Here is a 25,360-nt window from a genome sequence, read left to right as displayed (position 1 = left end):
CTTTCCCCCGTTATATTTGGCTGTTTTCAGCCACTTTCTCCCTATTTTACTTTTCCCTTCCCTTGATTCCAGTGGGAGGGAAATGAACTACACCAGGTCCAGGGCTGGCTTAGCTCTTCCCCAGCTTACCAGGAGTGTGGGAGGGCTTTGGATCCTGTCAAACACCTCCTATTTAATTTATTTTAAAATTTTTATACACTACTTCCCATTTTAAAAATCCCAAAGCAATTTATACTATAAAGCAATACATCATTATAAAGTACAACAACATTTTCTCATCTCTGATGCTGGAGAAGCACTGAAGAGGTTTGTAAGATCAGGTCTTTCACTCCTCCCTCGGAGGGGGAGATCCATACAATCCTATGGCCTTGGGATTAGGGCCCACAGGGCTGCAATCTAAAATGGCTACATTTCTGAAAGTGTTTGATACTACCACTTAAGAAAGGGTCCCTTGGAAAGAGATTATGGAACATAGTTGTATGTGTGTGTTTTAAAGTAAGAGTCATTTCAGGCACAAGAGTTTGACATTCTTGGGGCACATGGCTACATCACTTAAAGATTGCTCACATTTCACAATTTCAAGGGGTGGCATGGGAATAGTTGCCAAGAGAGTTACAAAATCCAGTTTTATTTTGAAAGAAACTACACACCGTGTCCTGGGGTTATACTCTAAGGACATCCATCTAGAAACACCATAAATAAGAAGGGAATACAACAAAACTAAAGCTACTTCTGAGGCTGAAGACAGCATAAGAAGCAATGGGGTTTATCCAACCCCACACGACCTCCTTCCAATGTGAGCTGCTCTGAGTCTCAGCCTACATTCTACACATGAACTTCCATGCACAGGGGGACTGAGTGGAGCATTTTCATGGCACAAAAATAGGCAAAATATTTTATTCTGGTTACTTTAAAAAATCTCCTTTTTAATTCAACAAAGTTAATAAGAATTTTCACACAAATATTTTCCAATTACAAGCTGGCAGTTAAGGCAGGTACAGTGCATGGATTTTTGTATTGCATTCATTTAAACAAGCAGCAGTTACTCTAAGTGCGTAACACAAAACAAGAACCCGAATATCAGCAGGGCCAGATCTGGAACCCCTTTGGCGCAGCCTCCACTTGTGTTGATGGGGATGCACAGCAGCTTCAAGAAAAACTGCACTGAAAAGGATGAAGAACGTACAACTATGTCTTTTGATGGCTCATGCCCCTGGAATTTAAATTTCATTGTGGATAATAAGATGCTTAGACGTTCTTCCATAAAGTGCACAGACTAAGGAAAATTACATTTCTCTCCCCAACCCACTAGCATTCTGATACCAGGAACAGAATATAATTGCTAAACATTTGTCGATCTGGTTTAAGTTACAAAAACATGTTCCCCATAAAAGCCTCATAATGCAATCCAGGAATGCAAGTTGTGCGTGTACATATGTAAAATGTAGTCACACAGGGCAGAATCAGGTACTGCTCACATAGACATCTTTTGAGTCCTACTGTACAGACACAGACTGAATGTGTAAGCAATTCTCACAAAGATGTTCTCTCAGTCATTCTGCTTTGAGCACCATGATGTGATGCAGCCCTCAGCTGAATGCAAGATGGTCATATTTCAACAGCTTTCCCTGTTTGGCCACCACCAGATTCCCCAAGAAGAAGAAGATAATTATGTATGAATGCCTTTCTCAAACCAGCACAAGTACATTCACAATCTCAGGTATATGCAAGTAGGAAAAAAAAATACATTTGTGGACCCAAATCAATAAGACAACTTAAGAATTTCACAGTGATCCGATATAGGAAGCATAAAGAACAATGATTTACACTGAAAGTGGGGCAAGGAGGGGAAGAGAAAAAGACACAGATTAGATGATGCTTGGTTGAGACAGAAAAGCTAAGGGTGCAATCCTACACACGTTTAGACAGAAGAATGTCCTACAATTCCCATGCTGGTTAGGGAATGCTGGGAGTTGTAGGACTTCTTTCTGTCTAAACATGCAAAGGATTGTGCCCTAAAGGAATGAGACATTAAGACTGATCAGACACGTGGTTCCCCCCCCCCCCCCCAATACTCAGTAAAAGCATGTTGTTGCCTTGGGATCAAACAGATGCTGCCTGTGAGGTAGGTGGCAAGGACCTAAATCGAGGTAAGTAAAGTCCAAATTTATTTTCGATCCCTGCAAATGTGGCAACAGCCAGTTTGTAACCCCCAACATGGTCAGGGTTTGGTGCAGGTAAGGTGATCCTTGATTTCAGAACTGGTTCGGATCCTGCTGGTTTTCTGCAATATTTAAAAACAAAAGTTAGGTGTCTTCAATTTAAAAAGTGGAACCATGATTACTCGGTTTTTACCCCAAATTTATTTCAAACTCAGGATCAATTCCAGAGAAAGCAGAGGCTCCTCTGTTGGCTTGGCTGCAACCAAATGCGATTTGGCATTTTCTATTTATCCTTCCTGGTCATTATGCAATGTTGCTATTTAACATAAAGAGTTGATACCTCTATTTACTTTTTGTCTCTCTTCCCTTCTGTATAGTTTGCATATATAACTCCTGCAACCAGATCAGAGTTGAAGTAGTCAATCTAGCATACTTACACTCCTCCAAAATCAACGTAAAACCATCTCTGCAGTAGCTCATAAGTTACCAGGGTTACCCCAAACTGAGGAGAGGAGCGAAATACACGAGCTTGACGGGAAATGGAAAAACACCATTAGCTCACCATCAATACATAGGCTTACACACACCCTCTATTAGTAATAGAACTATTCTCGAAGATTACCTGCAGCTCCTTTCCAAAAAGCCCTTGGACCTTCCTCTCGTAGGATCTTCCCAAAACAGTCAATGACGCCAGTATAGGTTGTTTGTCCTGCACGGGCTGCCACCTGTAACCTTGTCTTGATCACATCTGCAGGGGTCACTAAAGAAGCTGCAGGCATGCCTTAAGAAGGAGGGGAGCAGGAAGAGAAGAATCAGCATGCTGCACTTGCTAGGGAATGGGCAACTTGCATGTTATTTTTATACATACTTACTAACATTTTTATCTGACTCATCTCAGAGGTTCAGCAGGTAACAGCAAATTTTAAATAAAGCATTTTTACAAAAGATAACCATTCAATTCAGATTAGAACATGACTAATGATAAAACTGTATTCCCCTAGGAACGTAATGATAGCTGCCAAATCTCTGCCCAAATAAGAAGGTCTTGCAGTGATTCTGAAGACATCTGAATTTGAGGGAAGTCCCAAGGGGACATAAGGGTGGGCAGCCATGAAAAACACAAGTATCAGAAATTTGGAAGGCTAATCTAAAACGTAGCCAAAAAGACATAGAAAGTCCTTCCTAAGACTGTGCCTTTTGGGGGGGTGGGGTGGGGGAGAACAGCACTACATATTTGAATGTTCCAATATTTCAAAAGCTATGGAAAACTAGCATATTAGGAAGATGGCTCTAGGCCAGCATTTGCCCTGACATGCCAGTTTTTGTGTGCTGGAAGATGTTGTTTTTTACTTGAGGGAGTATTCAAATGTCATCTTTCACTTACATTATAAAGCACAAGAACTATACTTAGCTTCCCTTGCCCAAAAGAGTAGATCAGCTGAGGTCTATGAATGTTTGCCTCAACCAAGTGAAAAAAAATCTGGAGAGAAGGGGAGAAAAGAGCAAAATTGTATTTCCGTGCCCCAGGTGTGCTAGTTTCCTGCTAAGCTTTGGTGAGATGGACAGCTTGGCCTTTTTTTCATTTCAAGTTGGGAGGAAAACAGAAATGTTCAATAAAATGTCCCAAGCTGGTACAGTGTCTGAGTTCACTTTCTGGAGGCAAAAGTCAGTTCCTCTGTGGTTTCTGGCATTTGCCCTTCTACACAGAACACTGGAAATCTAGACATTTTCTCTACTCTGTCTCCTGCTATAAGGTTTACATCCTATGAAAAGTCTTAACTAAACTCAAAACAGGCAGACAGGTACAAGTTGTGCACAATCTGCCAAAAACAAAACAAAAAACCCAACCTCCAACGCAGTAATGTTTGCCTTCATTCAGGCATATGCACATTTTTCAGCACCTAATATCCTCGGCAAAATCTTGTTGGGAGATTTATGCTGGCAGATAAACAGTGGAAAGCAACAAATATTGAATTATCAGCAGACAAGGGGCACAATCCTCAAAAACACCGTATCTTCATTAGGACCACTGAGGGCACCTCTGATGGCTTTAGGATTCCAAGCAGCAATTTTTCAAAATAAATCTAATGAAATAATCCATATTTAGAATTTAAGAAAAATGAAAAAAGGACAAAAATAAAGTAAGACCGTATTCAGAAAACAGCGTCTTTCCTGATTTTATTACTTTTCCACTCTGCATCAGTTCCAAACCAGCTTGGTCAGACATAGATGCATAAATCTCCTTTGCTTTTTTTCTTCTTCTTCCCTCTAAAGCTTAATAATTCTGTAACAGTTTTTGCCCAAACCATTGTGGTCTGGCTCCAGAACACCATCTCACTTTTTTAGTAGACTGCTTTGAAAGAGATGTAAAAGTGTGTGTTTATCACTAAAATAGGAACTGCTCCTCCTTTCCCAACCCATTATAAAAAGAAGAAGAAAAAAAAAAACACTGCATGAACTTTCACATTTGAAAGTTTGGCAGACAAAAGCTCTCTTACACAGTCACAGTTTCCCTTGAACTAGTCCACAAATGGCCCATTTTGCCTCAAGTTTACAATTTGCAGAAGCTGGACTTTCACTCTTTAAAGATTAGCTAAAGCCCGAACACGCAGCCGGGCATGTGGACAGCCCCCACCTGAGGTGCCAGTTCACAGAAGCGGTGGCTCCGCGTGAGTGTGGTCTGGCTGCACACCATCCAGTGGCCCTGTACACTTCCAAGGTATTCCCCTTGGGGGCATCGGCAAGTGTGAGCTAGCCCTTAACTTTGCAGTGCAATTCCCAAATAGTTTCCACATTATGTGCATTTTCCGAGTACAACTATCTGCAGGAATTCTAAAATTATAGTCCAGGACTGTTCAGAGCATCTTTAACTGCAATTGACCAGACACCCCCAGTTGAGTTAAATGCCCCAACCAACATAGGTTGCAATGCAGGTATTATATAGAGAATTAAAAATGCATATGTAGCAATCCAAAACCAAGAGGTGAAGTGCTTCTTCCACCATTGCTAGAGAATATGAAGGTTTAAAAGGTTATCATCTATCTATATAAACACTTAGAAAGTGTGCATGATAAAACTCAACTTCATTCCTTGCTATATCACTTTCCTTTAGCCCAATAATACTGCTCTTGCTTTTCTAAGTATCTGGCACTCTTTCTCACCCTTTTAATTCTATATTGCAGAATAAGAAAATCAGTCGTTGTCCTGAACTGCACTTGGCTAATGGAAGATAAACTGAAATGGAAATATAGTGACAATACAGGATAAAATCCACATCACTGTGCATTTTCTAGCCTATACTGGCAACTACTGATAAAGAGAGACTGCTTCTGTGGCTGAACTTCAAAGAGACAGTTATCGCAGTCTGCAATCACTTAACAATGGCTAGAGAAAGAAAAATTAGAAAATCTAAGAAACGACTTGGCTTAACACACAGGTTTAGGTTTCACATATAGATAGGATGCAGAGCTCAAAACCTGTTTTGTTCTATTATGCTGGGTTACAATTAACCCAGCTTTAAATCCATATTCTTTTGATCGTACTTTACAAGAAATATATTTTGAAAAATTAGTATGAAGTTATTTTTCTTGTTCAAACATTTTAAAATGGAACTGTTAAAATAACTGCATTCCTTGTAGATTTTATGTCTATTTCTGTATCTCAGAATTAATAATTGTTATTACAAAGTATGAGTTTGAAACTTATGAATCAAACAACAATTATACAATGGTACATGTAAAAAATATTGGGTCAGATTTATGTATGCAGTAGACAATCTCATGAAGGGGCTGGATGCCACGAGGATATCACACCAGGGGTACTAGTTAAGAGGCACACTTGGTTGATCTCAAAAATGGTGATAGGACATAGGGCTTTTATAGGCCATAACCAGAACCTTTAAGAAATGTGCCCAGAGCACTGCTGAAGATAATATGGGCAACATATTCCACAGCTTACCCACAGAGAAAGAAGGTAAACAAGCAAGTGTGCTCAATCTAAGGGCATTTTCACACGTGATGAATCCATTTCATTTCACGATACTTGTGGAGTAATGCAAACTGGTGTACCTTGTTACTGTGTCCTTGTAAACTTGTAGGCCTTGGTTGGAAGGTAGAATTTGAATACACTTGAATGCTTATTTATGATGGAATGGAATTTTGTATTACTGTTAGTGAAAATCAAGCATCCATGCCACTCCCAGTTATAAAAAAAGACCACAACAGTGAGGAATTGGAACAATGTTGCCATTTGTGGATATTCAAAATGTAAATATCTCTGAAAGCATCACAGAGATGTCTGAAATATAAAACAGTCATCTGTAAAGTTACCGTATTTAAAATTTCAGGTTAAAATCTCCAGAGCTCTGCCTCAACTCTCTGAGCTGATTCACATGTAATGAAAAGCCACTGTGGGTGAATTTCCCCACAGGGCTTCTCGTCATGGTGCCAGCCACCATTCTGAAAATTCAAGCTGTGGTAGGGGCGCCCTACAGCTTGCTGTTACATGCGAACTCAGCCAGGGTGGGTTGTTGGGTTGGTTAGCAAGCCACCCACAACCCTAAAACAGGCTATGGGTTCTGGGTGGCTTGTTAATCATCCCAACAACCCACCCTGGCTGGGTTTGCACAACGCAACAAGTGGCTCAAATTCTTAAAATGCAAGACGGCAAGCCCTGCAGGGAAAGTCACCCATGGTGGCTTGCCAGTACATGTGAACCAGGTCTGTCTCTGAAGCTACGCAGGGCCGGTCTAGGGCATGGTGAATGGTCCCTCCCCTGCGGAAGCAACTAAGTTGATGGACCCTCCCTGCTATGCAAGAGAAGTAGCCTACATCGGCATGCCCTCCAGATCCAGGAGAGAAAAAGCCTACATAGCACAGTCTCAAAGAAAATGCCTGTGTAATTAATTAATTGGGAAATTATGTGGAGACAGGATTCCCTTAAAAGATTTATCCACCTCCAATGCATGTAAGTAAAGTGTTCTCTTCTGGGTCTTGGGAGAAAGTGAGCTGTATGACTAGCCCTCTCAAGCAAATGGATGAGCCAGGAGAGCAATATAATCTTGGATCACTTTAGCTACCAGTGGCAGAAGTGTATAATCTAGGCAAGAGTCGTAAAGACTTCTTGGCTGCACAGAACATCCGGATATTACATCCTGCCTCTTTAGATCGTACAGGTTGAGTATAAAAACATGCCAAAAAAAAAAAGCGTGAGAGAGACTGTCTAGAACTCTGTCCAGAGTATTCTGTATTTCTTGCAGCAGAGCCCAAAGCTGAAAGAATCGAATGAAAGGAGTCAGTGCCTGCTATTTCAGACATAGGAGTAATTAGCCTTGAGACTCTCCATTTGCAATACAGATTGCAAAATGTTCAACGCCTGTTTTTTCTACAATAGTGGGTGAGAGCCAAAAAAAAATGGGGGCGAGGGGGGAGCCAATTTCTGAACTGAGACTCTATATACAGATAGCCCTTTAGCTGCTTCTCAGCAGGACAAAAAAGCATTTACTATTTGCATTTTCATTCCATGGCAAAGAGGCAGGGCTTCTTCAGAGTCATTACATTTCTATTATCTGTCATAAATAACAGGGGTTCACCTTTTAGATAAGATTTCTATGCAGCATTTCAAATATACTGCTTTAAACATATGCTGATTTGGGGGCATACTATGCCCCAGCGACCTATTGTATTCTGAGAACAATATAAGTTTCTGGCTACATTCATTCATTCTGCTTCTATTTCTCCTGGAAATCCTCCAGGATTTCCAGGAGGTTTACATAAAATCACATACAATACAATATAAAAAAATATATAAAAACACTATAAAACAATAAATACCTTAAAAACATTACAATAAAGAAGTAAAACAGCGCAGTGTCATAAGTCATTATGAGTCAGGGAAAGCTGGAGTGAACAAATGTGTTTCCAAGGAGAGGCTTTTAAAGCTCACCAGTTTCTGGCTCTCAAATCACATGTGGGAGAGTGTTCCAGAAGGTGGGCGTCACTACCAAGAAGGCCCGCTTACGTGCTGTTACCTGGTAGCACATTGTTGGTACTGGAACAATCAATAAGGCCTCCTCGGAAGATGGGGTTTGATTTGGTTTATATAGGGGATGGTGGTCAGCTAAGTAACCTGGCTCTGTGTTATTTAGAGCTTTGAATGTCAACAGCAAAACCTTGAACATGGCTCAGTAGGTAACAGGCACCCAGTGCCGTTCTTTTAACAGGTGTAATATGTATGTACCTATTTTAATTACTTACTTACTTACTTAATTAATTCATTTTCTATACTGCCCAACAGATGAACTCTCTCCACTTAGCATCCTGGCTGCTGCATTCTGCACTAGCTGCAGCTTCCGAACCAGGCAGAAGAGCAGCCCCGCATAGAGCATATTACAGTAGATGCATGAATCACCATGGCTAGGCTATCGCTATCCAGGAATGGGCATAGTTGGCACACCAACTGAAGTTAGTAATGGGTGCTTCAGGCTACTGAGGTCACTTGGGCCTCCAGTGATGGAGCCAGGAACACCTCAAACTACATACTTGCTTCTTCAGAGGGAGTTCAACCCCATCCAGAACAGGCAAACACCCCAATTCCCAGACCTGGAAACCACCCTCTCATAGAGTCTCTGTCTTTTCAGTATTCAGTTTCAGTTTATTGGCCCTCAACCAACCCATAACTGCATCCAGGCACTAGTTCAGAACGTGTATGGCCCCTCCTGATTCAGAAGTCATAGAGAAATAGAGCTGGGTGTCATCTACATACTGGTGACCCTTTGCTCCAAATCTCCTAATGACATCTTCCAATGGTTTCATATACATATTAAGTAACATTGGGAACAAAATTGTGTCCTGTGACACCCCACAGTTCAACTGCCAAGGGGCTGAGGCACAGTCGCCCAGCATTATTCCCTGGAGTTGACTCAGTATGCAGGAGCTGAACCACCATAACATAGTGCCCCCAACTCCCAAGTCATGGAGGTGGTCCAGGAGGATACTGTGGTTAACAGTATCAAAAGCCGATGAGAGATCAAGGAGAATTAACACAGTTGCGCTCTCCCTGTTCCTATCCTGAAGGTTATCCACCAGGGCGACCAAGGCTGGCTCCATTCCTGAACCCAGACTGGAATGGATCCAGACAAAAGTTTCATTCAACTGCACCTGCAGTTGGGATGCTATCACTCTCTTGAGCACCTTACCCCAAAAGGCGTATTTGCGACCGGACAATAGTTGGCATGGAGTCTGGGTTCAGGGAGGGTTTTTTCAGGAGTGGTTGCACCATCACCTCCTTCAAGGCAGTGATGGATTCATCACTCCCCTGAGCCATCTGGTCAGTCCCCATGGATAGCTCGAAGAAGCCATGAAGGACAAAGGTTGAGAGGGCATGTGGTGGGTCGCACAGATGCAAGCGTCTTGTCCACATCCTCAGGCTCCAAAAACTGAAATGGATCCCACAAAACAGGAAAAGACAGCACACTGAACACCTCAACATGCACTATAAAATAGTTCAAGTCAGCATGAAGGTGAGCAATTTTGTCCTCAAAGTGTTTGGCAAACTTGCCAAAGTGAGCCTCCAAGGCCTCTAATCCTGGATTCAGAGGGGTAGATGACAGCAGGCCCTGGACCACTCAGAAAAGCTCAGCCAGACAGCTACTCAAGGATGAAGAAAGGCAGCAAAGTAGGTCTGCTGCCTTCTCTGCCATGCAGTAGGTGCAATGTGTGTTCAGTCACCTTCAATGAATCTTACGCAATCTGTGTTCCAGCCATCTTTTAGCCTGTTCCATCATTCGAGGCTCCTTGGTAAACCAGGGGACCATCCAAACTCCACAGTGCTGAAGAGGCTGCTCAGGAGCAACTGTGTCAATGGCCTTTTGTGCCTCACCGCTCCACAGCATGATAAGGACCTCAACAGAATCACCAGCTCTGGCTACTGGAAAATCCCCCAGGGCACTCAGGAATCCATCAGATTACGTAAATTTCCAAGAGTGGACCATCTTAATGGGTCCACCACTTCTGCAAGGCACCGTGAGACTAATCTTCACCAGGAAATTTGCCCTATACAAACCCTACATCCCCAATAAAACCGTTTGACCCATCACAACCTCAGGAATCAAGTAAGCTGCCCTCTTCACAGATACCACCACTGCTCCAGGTTTTGATATCAAGGGAGACTTTCAAAAGGCTGAAAATCATTAAAACAAGTGTTGCAAGACCAATCCATCTGGGATGGTGGTTTGAGGTTAGGGTTAAGTTGGTAGCGTGCTAAGAATTTTAAATGGCATTTTACAAAGGTTAGAGAGAGGGAGGCTGGAGAGAGGTTCACAAGCAGGCCACAATGCAATATCCAGCCATGCTATTAACCGCCAGCATTTGGAAGCCAGGGTTATATCATCTCTGAAAGTGGAGCATGTGCTTTTGACTACTGCATGAAGTAGCCACTTGATAGAACTACCCTCTGTATATTTATCTCAAATATTTAAGAAGCCATCGATACTCATTTGCTTCTACATCATCATGTGGCAAAGAGTTCCATAGTTCATATTATACACTGTATGAAGACATACCTCTTTTTATTTGGCTCAAACTGGCATCCTGTCCATTTTATATCTCTAGATTTTTATATATGAAGGTGAAATAGGCTCAGCATAATTTTGGAAACCTCTACCATGGCTATGTTCCCTGATGTATCAGATTTCAGATACGGTACACATAGGAGGATACTGGTGTCTGCTCACAAGGACATCTGAATGCTAGCAGGAGAAAGGCATTTAAGGTCCCTGCTCATGAACGTCATGCTGTTTAATCTAGTTATGCTAGTGCCTAAATATTAACTCCTTTGCTCAGAATGTTGGTTCCTCCAATGCACCAACCACCCCCCACACACGACAATTTCACTGCTGGATGAAGTCCATGAGCAGTATACGATGATGTCATTCCACTGATGCAATTGACATTGCACTAGCATAAGGGACCTCTAGCACAATGCCAACAGCGCTGGCTTTCACTGCAGGTTTCCGGGGGAATGCTGTCATGCAAGCTAGCACTACTGGCATCGTTACAGCTTACACTAGCGTAACGTCAATTGCATTAGCAGAACACCACCATTCCATACTGCCACAATTTACCATTCTTTACCCAACTGGATACTGCTTGAACAATTCTAGCATACAATCTGTTTGAGGTCTTCAGGCAGCAAAAACAGCTACTTACCAGCTATTGCTCCAGCTAGAAGCAAAGATCCAGCGCCTACCTGCCCATCTTCACTTGCAAAAGCAGATTTCATGTGAGCATAACAGGGAAAGTAAATGGCAGAGAAGGGGATGTCGCGAAGAAAACATGCCTTGGCTCCCTGGGGTGGGTGGTGGGAAAGAGACAGAAGACAAAAATACACAAACCATATTATAGACAGGACCAGAATAACAAGCTGAGTTCTGATAAACCGAACGACTGATTTATTTCCCCTAAAAAACGTCGGCCACTCTTTACAGAGTTAAGCGTGCTTAAGTTCAGTGGTTTCAGCCGGCTGAAGTACACTTGTCTTGGCTGGACTGTGTCTGTTTTTTGCTAGCAAATAGAAAAATGCTACCTGTTCATGGAAATTTTGGAAGTCAAAGTTGTGTGAAGTATTACAGAAGTTTTTACACTGCTGAAATAATGATGTGAGTGATGTAAATGGTTAATGAACACCTGAGTCAATCTTTGGCTTATAATACATGACAATAACAACAAAGCCCTGTTTCCAACCTTGGAGCCCAGAAACTGAACAAACCTAAGTTCCCCCCAGATGATATCTAGGGGACACAGGATTGCTCCCTTATTTTCTCAAGACCAAAGACTGGTTCACACTTTATGTGGCAGGATGGTCTGCCACACACACAGTATCTGTTTGGAGGGGCAGAGTGAAGCATGAAGCAGAAACATGCACTGGGCAGGTGCAACAGAACCACAGCCAATTCAGGCTCCCTGGCACGTGTGTGTTTTCAAACAAGCACAAGCATTTCAGTTTATAGTGATGCTGGCGCATATGCAGCCAACAAGCTTGCCACACAGAAGAGCGGTTCCACCCCTGAGAACTTGTCTGAATACTGTTGCAGAGCAGTGATGATGTGAGCACATATGCAGCTTCCATTTGACCTGGCATCATCTATACTGCAAACACTGGTGACTCTGGATAAATGTGGTGCTGATGCCTTGAAAACTGTGCTGGGGCAAGAAGGGGACATTTTGATCGCTGCAAACTTTAAAAATGAGGGGATTGATACCCTTATATTGATAGATAGATAGATAGATAGATAGATAGATAGATAGATAGATAATTCATAACCTGCTCTTTCTCTGAGGAGCTTAGAAAAGCTTACATGCATTTCTTAAGTAGTCTCCCACTGAGTAAGCTTAATGGCCAGACTGACTTAGTTTCAGCTTCTGCATTGTGTGCCTTCAAGACCATTCTCAAGGTGAGAAGAGACTTCAGGATTATCACTAGTAGGCAGAACAAGCCTTGCTGCCTACACTTGCCAATTAACAAATGTGCAGTTTGTGGCTGTTTTTACTTAGCTTGCACCTTTATGCAATGCAGCACAGATAGCCAATGTACTTACACATTTCTCACAATGGAAAAGAAAACCTCACTGAAAAGCAGGCATACTTGTGAATGTCTTGTGATATATATCTTGTGATAGATTATTGTAAAATGGGTGCGGAACCTCAGGTCAGAGGGCCAAATCCAGCTCTCAGTGGGTCCCAGTCTGGCCCTCTGGGGCCCCCCAGAAGGCCTCGTCCCTTTCCCTCCAATCACCAATCGTTTAGTGGTGTCCCAGTTTTTGTGCAGTTTTCCCTCCCATTCTAAAAAGTTGAAAGCCTCTTCTAAGGTTTAGTTACTGGCAGTAAGAAGCTTTACGCTAAAATATGCTGGTATTTTGGGGCTTTGGGACCTGGCCCTTTTGCCTTTGGCCCTGCCCATCACTGGAATGCGGCCCTCAAGAGCTTCTCTGAAATGGAATTCAGCCACCAGGGTGAAAGAGGTTCTGTACCCATGTTGGAAAAGGATCTGGGGGAGAAGGAAAGAAACCAAGTCACGCCCAGGTTTTTCTACTAACAACTCAGTCGTCCTAGAACTCAGTACATGTGGTCCCAGGATGACTTTCTAACATTCAGCACTGGAAGAAGCAGACAACCAGATATAAGTGCAATGTAAGCAAGGAGAACCAACACTAGCCTAGGTAGAACTGAGGTGCAATTATGGTCCTTGAACAAAGTGCAAATATGGTCCTTAAACACTTGTAACATGGCCTTTACATAATAGTGTTGGCAACACTTGTCCATTATTACACTGGACCTGCAAAAAAATGTTGCAGCACACAGTTGTCCTATTTAGGATGCCAGCCAGGCCCTTTTCCACGATACTCCATTCTCTCCCCAACAGTCACCCAGCATTCCATGCTCACTGAGTGTGCTCAGTTCTCACTAAGCTGTTTTGTGGTTTTCCCTCACTTAAGGGTTTTTTTCCCTAAAGATCTTTTGTTTTTCTGCAAAATTGGGGTTGTCACAAGCCTGCTCATACCTCCCCTTGCATGTGTTGGATGGTGCTGCTTTGACTACTTAAGGATCCATACTCAGAGAATGAGTTCACTATTATTATAGGATGGAGTCCAAGAACTTGACATGAAACTTCATATTCATCTGTCTTTTGGGGGCTTCAGCAAACCACCACAGCTGCAGCAACCCTGCAATAATGTACAGGGCTTAGGCATGCGTGTCTTAGGGCTTAAGCATGCACCGGGCGGCAGACTAAGCAAGGCAGGTACATTCCAACGGGACAAAATCTCTTACGGGGGTTGTATTTACTTGGCAGCAATATTGATTCTCTGGCAGATAAAGCTGGAGATGAACATGCATTCTTTCATCTCAAATATTATTTCCTCCAATGGGTTCAAAAATCTCCCATGTTGTCTTTGCCACAGAAGAGTTCACTAGTCTTATTCCATGCATGCCTTTCGTTTCTGTTATAGTTCAAGATGCTGGTCAGGATTTTTAAAGCCCTGAAGGGCATGGGGCCCTCATGGTATTGCTCCTATGCCTTAAACGAACATAGGCAGTCATTCTCAGCAAACTCTCTATATTTATGGCATTAACCACCGCCCCCCCCCAATGCAGGTTCACCAAAGCCCTAGCCTGAACATATATAGAAAACAGAATCTCTCTCTCCCTCCCTCCCTCCCTCCCTCCCTCCCTCCCTCTCCGTCTCCCTCCCTCTCTCTCTCTCTCTCTGGTTGGGTGGGAATTTGGCTGAAGTTAATTAAGCAAGAAGGGAGCTTTATAAAATCAGTATATATTGCTGTTTTCAAACACCACCACATGTCATCTTCCTTGTTGCCTCCAGAACAGGACAGAATACAGACATTCTAATAAAAAATAACAAAATACACTTCAGTTACTTTAAAGTAATGAATTGAAGACACTAGCAGTTTTTAAGCTGGACTCCCCCGCCCCCCCTTTTACAGTAATCTGTTTCCAAGGATGGAAACAACATGCTTTTAAAAAGACCCTCTGGTAACATGCTTTCAGATTCATGAAAGAAAATATCTGTCAAACTTAGTTGGCTCATGTGTAAACAAAGCTGGATCAAAACTTGGATCCACTTTATTAAGCACCAACTTTGGCTTCATTCCAATATCTCAACAGTCTAAAGTTTCCTCTCACCACTCTGTTTTAAAGTCTGGGAAAGCATGTTTAAAGGCAGGCCTCATTTAAGTTAAAGTTAATCACCTGCAACCAGCTAATGCCAATTAGGAAGGCTTAAGGGAGAAGGAACGAAGTATCTTGAAATGCCAAAGGAACATTTACCAAAGGAACATTTACTTCACAACATTCAGCAAATTTAATGTGAAGCAAGTTCTCATGGATTTCAGTGGAATTTGCTTTCATATTAAGCTTGTTCCAAATTGCAGCCATACCGTACTCCTCGCACATTTTCAGTATATACCCTGTGCAGAATCCCTAATGGCTTAGCCCCTGATAAATGGTTAGGATCATCTACCGGAGTTTATTTTGGAAGCCTAGGCACTGGGCACAAGTTTTGGGACGGCTTGTGCATCAAAGCAGGTCCCTCCTTAGCATACATCCTAATTGACTCCTCACCATCATTCACATATTTTGCAATAACCCCTCAAGCCCTTAATCTTGGAATTGTATCTTGGCAAACAAACCAAGACAGGAAAAAGCACCCTGGACTGTCAGAAGATTCGGATAATCAACTCAGAAGTCAGAGCTAGGGCAGGTTCTTCAGCATGATAATTCCTGCTTATTCCAGCCTTACCTGCAAAAAAATAAGGATCTAAATAAACTATTTCTACTACAAGGGGAGGGTAATTACACTCACAAAGGCACCTCTGTGTCAGGGTTGGGCACAAGGAGCCAGAAGGTCTGGGAGACGCAGGCTTAACCTAGTCTCCTGCAGTGAATGCACATTGTCTCGGGTAGGGGGAAAAATGCCAGACTGGGGGGACCTCGCAGAATTCAAGACAACAGTGGTGCACCTTGTCTGAGAGGGTTATTTAATGCTTCTGGCACCTGTACTTACCGCCGTCCCCTCTTTTCCTACCTTACAGGTTTAGAATTTATTTGGCATGTATAATTGTTATTTTGATCCTATAGCAACAAACAATAGGTAGCATGTCATTTCTTGATCCGTTAGCATTCCTCTTGGGTTTCACTGGCAACTTAACCCTTCTGATTCGGATGTGCAGCGACATCCCCTCCACTCCCTGGAAGCCCCCTTCCTTCTCCACCTCACTTTAGCTCGCTTCAAAAGCCCCCGTTAAAGGTTTTATAAATCTCAGGTGGCAGTTCAGCACTAAACAGGGATCGCTTTTTGCTCCCACTTTAAAATATTCAACAGGGTTAAAATGTACGTCCAAAGGACTTAAGCAAATACTGCTTCTGTAAACCAAAATTGAAAAGGGAAAATGAGCAGCTTTGAGCATTCACACCTTGGCAGGATTCATCTATTTTTCTAGTATAATCTGAATATAAACATTTGACATTACTCTCACACAAAAAGTGCCAACAACATTGAATACACAAGCATAGGTCATTTAACTAGTTTTCGTGAATATGACAAAATACTACTCTACCATATTTTAAAATATCATCCTTGATTCCATAAAGTTGATACATCTAAGAAGGAGTCAATTCTCAGAAATGTTCTTTACCTCCATTTCAAAATTCTAATAGTGATGTTTTCTTTAAAGTTTCTGATGAAAAATTAAATTGAATTAAAATTACAAAGGATTGAAATTATTCAGAAAACAGAATAAATAGGACCTAAACAGGGAAAGCAATCCCCCAAATACTTGATGGCTATTCCTCAAACTGATTGGTTAACAAAAACACCTATCATAAGTAATTTCTTTACAAACATAAATTAAAATATAGAAGTTCATTCAAACAAACAGTTTCTGTTTCAATTACTAAGTTTATAGTTCATGACTATTGGAAAATGTTTATTCCTTTTTAAAAGAAACGATCATGAGAACACTAGATAGTTATATATTACTTCTACATATGGGCAATTCTATTCTATTCTATGGAATGCAAACTGCAATTGGTATTTTCTTTTAAGAATGATAGCTAAAAGTGGGCAGAGGAGGTATGGAGTGTCGTTAACAAACAAACTTTCCCCATGAGAAGAGGAAAATATTAAAACCATTATGATACATTGTAACAATGTTCATTTGGAAATTACTTGCAAAGAATCAATGTAATCTACTTTCATGTATGAAAATATATTTACTAATACAAAAAGACAATGATGATACATAAATGTACAGAGAAATGTATAGCTTTGGGCTTCTCTGCAGAACAGTGATAATTCTTTCGAATATTTATACTCTGCTTGGTTATTCTGACACATACTGTCCATAATACCTCCCCTATCTCTACAGTAGTAGCTTGACTGGGCCACAATACCCAGCACCAAGCCACACTGACCTGATCAAACAAGATACATTATTGGGCACTGTCAATAAACAGAGAATCAATGGAGTGTGCACCTAATATTCCACTGCCTTTTTGCACAGAAATCCAGATGCCAACTCTGTCCCCATATGTTATTCTGCTAACACTATTTCAGGACCTTAACTACATCAGCCACACCATTAAGGAGCCATTCAACTTCACATCGTCCAACATGATATATGCCATCAGGCGCCAAAAATGTCCTCTTGCTATCTCCATGGCAGCTGGGATATCCCCAAAAGTAAGGATACTGCAAGTCCCTTCTCTACTCTGCTAAACCACTCCTGCTATGCCTTCTCTCATCGAACCACTTCAAGGTCTTTCTCCTTGCTCCACCCATTCCAAATCACCATGATAGATATGTGGTCATGCCTGTAACCAACCATGATAGATATGGGGTCATACCCCCTCCACAGCTCTGGGGATGGAATGATTTGTATTGAGGCCATGGTACAGAGGCAAAGGATTAGGTCCCCCACCCCCTCCTGAGGCCCTGATCCAAACTGAGTCCTTCTGCTCCCTGCAGCATCTTTTCTCAGAAAGAAAAATCAGCACAAAACATACCACTAGTATTGCACGCAATTAAGCGACGCTGACCAAAGCTACTTTGGATATCAGTTTTATTTTTTGAATTAAACATCTGTCTTACATCAAAGTATCTGCAGCTAATAATGTTCAGGCACTTCACAATTACCCTGGTATCCTATGAACAACAATGCTACCCAAATAATAAAACAATGCACAAGAATGGATTTAAAAAAACACAGAATGATCCAATTCATTTAATATTCTAGTTTGGCATAGTTTCAAAGTTAGTTTTATTTTAAAGAAAATTAAAATGCTATCTATGTCTTAGGGCTGAGTATTCTCAAGTTCACCATCCACCTTGAAAACTTTCATAGCCTCAAGAATGTGGAGGGTTTTAACATATTCTCCTTTCACTTGTAAATATTTGCCCTGAAGCAGCTCTGCAATGCAAGTTACAGGAAGCCTCTCCATAGGATAAGCTGCCATAAGACAACTAAAAAACTAACAGGTGTGTGTGTGTGTGGGTGTGGGTGTGTGGGGGGAACAGAAGAGAAGAACTCCATGTTAATTCTCATTTAGCACCACATCCTGCTCTCTGGACTGAAAAGACACATACATGCTGATTTCCTCACTGTGATGGGAACAGAGAAATTCAGATAGGCTTGCTTCAATAAAAATAGTGAAGCAATACACATGATCATTTTAAGACAACAGACATAGCAATGCTGGTATGCAACCAATGTTAACTCTACTCAGATGTGTTTACATGACAAACCGCAAAAGAACTTATTAGCATGGTTATAGCTACTTTGTCAAATGGGTGACTGTTCCCTTGACCACATATGTTCACTTACCATGAATGATAGAACAGCACCTTTAAAGCATCCACTACTAGTAAAACTAACTCTTGTATTGGCAGAGTAGTTACCACCATCACAGAAGAAAACACACTACAAGACAGCATCTACATGATCACCATGAAAATAATACATTCAGCACTGTTTCCTTAACCACCGATACAGCTTTAATGCCACACTGAAAGAAAAACACACAATTATACCATGATATGATTGTGATTGCTGGTGATGGTGGCGGTGTTGTTGTTGTGGACATTTAACTAGAGTCTGATGGTGGAAGTGTTGTTGTTGTGGACAACATTTAACTAGAGTCTGGCTATAAGTACTAGCTACAAATCCACATTTGGATTGCATAACGTGGAGCAAACTACACATCACACAGAAATGCATGCAACAATAGCATATTTAGCCCTTTGTTTTGCTTGCAAAGATGCTATGATAGGGAGCAATTAGGAGCAGAAAAGTGGTGGGTGTGAAGGGGCACTCACCTCATTCCCTGCCTGCTGTTTTTCCACTCCAACCTGGCCTTGAAACAGCTTCCTCACCCTGCTGGGTTTCAAATGTGTGTTTCCAAGGACAAAACAAGATGTCCTAGACTTTGGAGTTCAGAAGCTCAATTCTCCATGGTGTACAGCAGCCTGGCCCAACCAGATTGGCCAGAACATCTAAGACATCATTGCATTTGAGCAAATGGCAGCCAGAGGAAAGGTGACTTCAGAGAGTAGCCAACTCAATGGCAAGAGTAACACAGGACTACTCAGACACCAGAACCGATCAATACAGGATTGCTCTGAGACAGATGGAGCATTCAGAGAGACAAGAGGCCTAGGAGATTACGTAATGTTTAGAGCCGAGGCACAGAATTGGCTTAAATCCACGGAGAAGCATACAGGACTAGAGGACGTGGCTTCACGACACTCATGGTCTGTTGTTATATTGAACAATCCTTAGCTTGTTCTACAACTAGGAAAAGGCCAGTCTCTTCAGCCATGATCACAACTGAGACAGAAAGTTCAAAGAAACTTCAGAAGCACTTGGGTTCTTGCTACGAGGCCTTGGGTTGCTCTTAAAGGTGTTTTTGGCCCTGGCTACTTTAGGCATACCCTTAAAATATGCTATTTTCTGCTATGAAATGCACCAGTTTTCCAAAACACATTCTGCCCAATTAAAAGCTTGCAGCCAAAAGTCGTTACCTTGTAGAGGCCAAAAAATCCCAGATCCTGCAATACAGTAAGGGCACTAACACGTGGGCCAGTCGTGATCTCTCCAGCTACTTGCAAGCGAATCTTGACGATTTCTAGTGGATTTGTGAAGATCACTTGAGATCCTCCAGCCTGAAAAACAAAACAAAGAGCAACATTGTATGTTCCACCCTGCATGAAGCACTACAGGCGCACAGCCCCTATTCCTTTTAAGCTCTTTCCACAAGGCTTCTGTTCTTGCCTTGTTGGGATGACTGGCGGTTGTACAATACCACCGATTGGCAGATTGCATTGTTGGGAATTAGGCATTTTATGGACTAGGCTGGTTCGCACAATCAAAAGAAGCCACCGTGGCTTATTTAAACTGTGGTGCATGCCAAGTTCGATGTCATGTTGTCCAAACCTGAGCAAAATGGCTTGTTAGAGCTGTAAACAACCCTCCAGTAATCCTACAATGGCCCATGGATTATTGGCGGATTGAATCCCAATAAGCCATGCCACCTGGGTTCAGACAACACAAGCCGCACCCAGGCAATGATTATGGAAATCGCTCCCGGCCCATGCCACGATTTAAATGAGCCATGATAGCTTCTTTTGACTGTGCAAATCAGGTCAGTGGGTCTTTTGACATGATGAACTGAGGAACCCTAAGATAAACAAATGCCATTCCAGCTTATCAACATATCGCTTTGCCAAAAGGAAACATTCAGTAACATCTATTTCCACTATACAGACAAGCCAAAAGTAGAGAAAAGCAGGTAATAAACATTTTAAAGCTGAATTATTAACTAACTAGAAGAAATGAAATCTGACTGGCAGCATCTACAGCATTCTGCTAAATAAAGAGGTCTGGTGGAATCTCTCTTTCCCTCCCAATTTTGGCACCCGTACAAAAAGTGCTGTGGAACATATGTATTTACAACAACTAATTTCCTCTGCTTTAAAAAAGTTACTGAACTGAAAGTTTGTATATCCTCAAATGGCATTTTACTCATTCGCTGCTAATCTGATTTGAACATCATTTCTCTATGTGCAGCTCTATTTTATTCAGTTTTCTCCCCATAGCACTATAAGAACTCAATCAAGAAATGAAGAGTTCTTCAACAACTCAGTTTACTTCCTTTTTTAAAAAAAACTCAACAACCATGGGTAATGATTTGGACACTTACTTAAAGTAGCTAGTCATGAACAACTGCCAACAGCCCTTAAAACAACAACATTTTGGCAGACTAAAGTATATCACTAATAAAGCTAATCCTATATATGGTTATTAGGAAAGGCTTGGAAGGCTTGGGATGCAAATCAGTAGTCCTGGCAGGAAAAGAAATTATAGCCTCGATCCTCACTCATATTACCCGCCCTTTTCCCCTTCAACCCCACTCCCCCAAACCATCTGGGTTGTTAAGTATAGGGCTGGTCCCTCTTGCATTGGGACGCTGTGACCGCCAGGGCTGGACACCAAGTCCTGAGAAGTAACTGTGCAGTTAGTACTAACAGGGGAAGGATGAATGCCTTAGTTTTCTGCAGAGGTTATGTGGTTCCTGCTTGGAGCTTGGGGGAGCAAATCCATCTCTGTGCAATAGCAGTTCTCACCCTCTGTCAGAGTCTGGCTAAGGCACGAAAACAATTTTTCAAAAAGATCAAAAGATGAATGAAGAGGGAACAGAATATGGCAGACTGGCCCTAGCCAGGTAAACACTACAGGCCTTTGCTACAGGCCTACGGAGGAAGAAAATCAGAAGGATAACAGAGGGACTGTGAATTGTGGATTATATCCAACAAGACTTCCCCTCCCCTCTTCCCCCAGAAGCTCCCTCCCCATGAAATCTGCTCCAGGCCCCTAAACCCTCTGAAGCATATAGGGAGGGGTGCAGAACATTCCCATTCTGCTGATGGAAGGCTTCTATTGGCAGAGGGGCATTAAAAGGATTTCACCCTATAGTTGGTTTTGCCTGCATTAATACTCTGAAGGCTACTGCTATGTTTGTCGCTGCCGCCGCCGCCATCATCATCATCATCATTATCATCATCTAATTTATATCCCACTTTTCCCCCTCTTGCAATGAACCCAAGGCAGCTTACATAGCCTTCCTCTTCTCCATTTTATCCTCACAACAACCCTATGAGGAAGGTTAAGCGGAGAGTCAGTGACTGGCCCAAGTCATCCAGTGAACATCATGGCCAAACAGGGACTAGAACCCGTATCTCCCAAGTCCCAGTCCAACACTCTAACCACTGTACTACATGGCATTCAATTTTAAATTTTAAAAGTTAGTATGGAACAAATGTTTAAAGGTATGCTGGATCTATTCTTGTGTACCATCACCGGGGCCTCATAAACATTTCCACAAGACACATGGCGGGAATCTGATGCAGATGGATTATGTTAACAAGGCAAAGATGACCACTCCAATCTTAAAATGCTTTGAAATCAACGGTATTACTTGGGGTTATTAGAGGCCATGTCATTAGTTTCTGATCTCCAGCCAAAAATTTAACTCCAAGTCCACTCTGGGCCGCTGTCTTCCAGCATTTTCCACAATTGATATGCGATTAGCCATTTCCTTCTATTTATTTTAATGAGCTGCAACTGTGGGTAACATCCTTATACTGAAGTAATTAAGGCAAGAACTCTCCTCCTAACAATATTCGAACTGAAGTTTAAAAACTATTTGGGGAAAAAAAATTGTTAATGTCTTTATTATTTTAAAATATCTGTATAACCTGTAAAGTCAACACACTATCACCAAGCTTGTCTTAAAGAGGCAGTCTTTGCAAGCCATGACATTTAAATAATGATATAAATGATAAAGGCACTTAAGTACACCACAGAGATACCAAAATGTGTGACAACTCTGAATTGTGTTCCCTTTACAACAACATTATAAATAAGACCACAAATGCAACTAGCCTGCAAAACGTGTGTGTTTTTTTTTTTTACTAGCCTACTAAGAAGCTAACAAGCCTGCATTTCCATACTGCTGTGGAAAAGGGGAAGCCCTTTCCTTTGGGGTCAGCATGGAAATGCATGCTAGTAAACACAAAAAGGCCTTCTATCAAACAGACTGCTGGAGACGGAATGGAACAGGGATAGGCAACCTTTCTGGGCCATGGACACAATTGGCAATTTGAGAAACTGTTCTGGGCACCAGCACAAAATGCCCATGGGAAGCATAGCAAGGGATAAGTAACCAGCCCAAAAGACTGAGTACAAGCCAGAGGTGGGGGCTGAGACCCAATACACTAAACAACTGTTTTGAACATACAGTTTTCAGCACTAGCAGAAACCTATTCCACAGCAATCCCAGCTGCTGGTCAGAAAATACATTAATTTTTTTTAGTGGGAGGGGTAGGGCACCTTGGCAGGCGCTAAGGAAGGTGTCCAGGATCCCATTGGGGCTCATGGGAACCATATTGCCTATTCCTGGTCATGGAGGAAGGGGCTTCCTTCATGGCTAATATGGAAACCAGTTTGAGCCATCCCTTCTCCACGAGACCTGCTCACTCACCTACGTGGAATTCCAAGCAGTCGCCTACACTGAATTCCTGATCGCCTATGGCAAACAGGCAAAGTGTTAAATACAAGGCCACTCTACTGTGAATGCTTTGGGTACTCTGCAGTTCTATAATCAGTCCAGCAAAAGTGCAGAGATCAGTAGGGGAAGGCTCAGTGGCAGAGCACTTATGCTGCAATCAAAAGGTTTCAGGTTCAGTCCCTGGGGTTTCCAGGCAGGGGTGAGGAAGTCCCCTGTCTGAAACCCTGAAGAAATGTTGCCACTGAATACCAAACTGGATTTGACACTGAAAAATAGTATAACAATGGTGGTATTCTTATATTGCATGCAGGAGAATTAAAACTTCCCCGAATTATCAGTCTGAAAGAATATATATTGCAATGAAGAAAAATATGCCATCCATGCCACTGGCTTACCAATGCTGATATTTTGCTTCTGGCAACGTTGTGCAGCAGAGTGGTGGGTGTAGGAAACCCAGGTCCAAATCCCTGTTCAACTATAAAGCTCGCTAGGTGGCCCTGAGCTAGCCAAGACCTGTCAGCCTGACCCCACCTCACAGGTTGCTCTGTGGCTTAAGATGCCACTTGGCACTTCTTCAGGATTGGTGACATAAGGAAGGAGCACCTGCTTTGCATGCAAAAGGTTCCAGGTTCAATCCCCGGCATTTCCAGGTAGGGCTGGGAAAAACTCCTGCCTGAAACCTTGGAGAGCTGCTGCTAGTCAGTGCTGTGGTCAATACTGACGTGATATAAGGCAGCTTCCTAGGGTCCTAAAATGTTATAAACAGAAACATATAAAAAAGGGGGTTTACGTCATGCAGTTTGCAGGGCTTTAAAACCCACATGCTACTTTAAAACAGAGCTACATTATAAACTTCCCACAAAATACATTATACGTGCAAAGATCCAATACAACACTTTATCAAAAGTACAAAGCACTTATGTTTAATTTATCTGTCCTTAGTTTTAATAATAAAGAACAAAACTGATACTCTTTTATTTTAGTGTGAGATGAGGCTAAAAGCCAAATGGTTTCAGGACTCAAGGACCACACAACACGACAGCAATAAGTTGCCTTATCCATTCTGTATTGTAGGTTAATGTATTTTTAATGGAAAATTGTTTCTGCACTTTTTCAGTGACAACTCTGACTTAAAAAAAACAAAAAACAAACAAACCACAATATCACTAGACACCTCTCGATGGCAGTATAACCTTGTACACACGTGTCTATCATTCTTTTTCATACTTTCTCTGCACTCCCCAGGATAGAGAAGGAGAAATGGAAAAGAATCGGCTATTTCTCCTTTGTCTAAAGGAACAGCGCTCAGTCACTTAGGAGGGGGGAAGAATTATTAGCTCAACGCTGCTCAGCCTGAACTACAGTTCAGGGTAAAAAGAATCGTGCTTGTTTGCTTAGGCCCATGACTCAAAATAATTGGAAAGAAGAGGCTTTCAGAACATTACATACTATTAAAATAAGAGCCACTGTTGCATCTTAATGGAACTGAGTTCTTTTCTTCACTTCCCATCTCCTGCCCCTCAGAGTCCACCCAGTACATAAAAAAACATTTGTGAATGAAGTTGCTAGAAATGCAGTGAAGTTCAGATTTTGTAGAATGCAATGTATCTGACCACAAGCAACCTAGAAAACCTTACAATGCCTTTACCTGGCACATTCTCCAAAAATTAGATTAGCACGCGTTAATGTAGGAGTTGAAGAGCAGCCATGCTGGATCGGACCCAGGGGCCTATCTAGCCCAGTATCCCATTTCCAACAATGGCTAGTCAGATATATTTAGGACCCCAAAAGCAGGGTATGAAGGCAACAAGCCTCCCATCCCAGCAACAGGTATTTGGAAGTACACTGCCTCTGAAGAGCCTTTTAGCTATCATGTGTGATAGCCATTGTTAGATCTGTCCTCCATGGATTTGCCTAATCCCTTTAAAAAGCATCTAAGCCAGCGGCCATCAACACTTCTTGTGGCTGAGAAATTTATCATTATATTTATAGCCCACCTTTTTTCCTTACATGGTCCTCCTCTCCATTTTATTCTCACAACAAACCTGTGAAGTAGGCTAGGCA

The 25,360-nt window shown here is 42.0% G+C and overlaps 1 protein-coding gene across 8 annotated transcripts in view; it reads right to left on the bottom strand.

Annotated features, from left to right (window-relative positions):
• Positions 1 to 905: 905 nt before the first annotated feature.
• SLC25A13 (solute carrier family 25 member 13) overlaps positions 906 to 25,360 on the bottom strand; it is a 142,146-nt gene continuing 117,691 nt past the window's right edge. For all 8 annotated transcript variants that reach the window (XM_084858759.1, XM_084858756.1, XM_084858762.1 and 5 more), the window contains 5 exons: positions 19,752 to 19,892; positions 11,369 to 11,507; positions 2,785 to 2,943; positions 2,600 to 2,690; positions 906 to 2,284 (listed from right to left, as the gene is read on the bottom strand). In XM_084858759.1, coding sequence (XP_084714885.1) covers positions 2,104 to 2,284; positions 2,600 to 2,690; positions 2,785 to 2,943; positions 11,369 to 11,507; positions 19,752 to 19,892 — 711 coding nt within the window. In that variant the 3' untranslated portion in view covers positions 906 to 2,103. The remainder of the gene's footprint in view (positions 2,285 to 2,599; positions 2,691 to 2,784; positions 2,944 to 11,368; positions 11,508 to 19,751; positions 19,893 to 25,360) is intronic.

The sequence above is a fragment of the Heloderma suspectum genome, chromosome 5 (genome assembly GCF_057233095.1).
Source record: "Heloderma suspectum isolate Gila_16-S chromosome 5, 16-S_ref, whole genome shotgun sequence".
In the NCBI taxonomy this organism is placed as follows: Eukaryota; Metazoa; Chordata; class Lepidosauria; order Squamata; family Helodermatidae; genus Heloderma; species Heloderma suspectum.
This window is presented reverse-complemented; position numbering and strand designations above follow the sequence as displayed.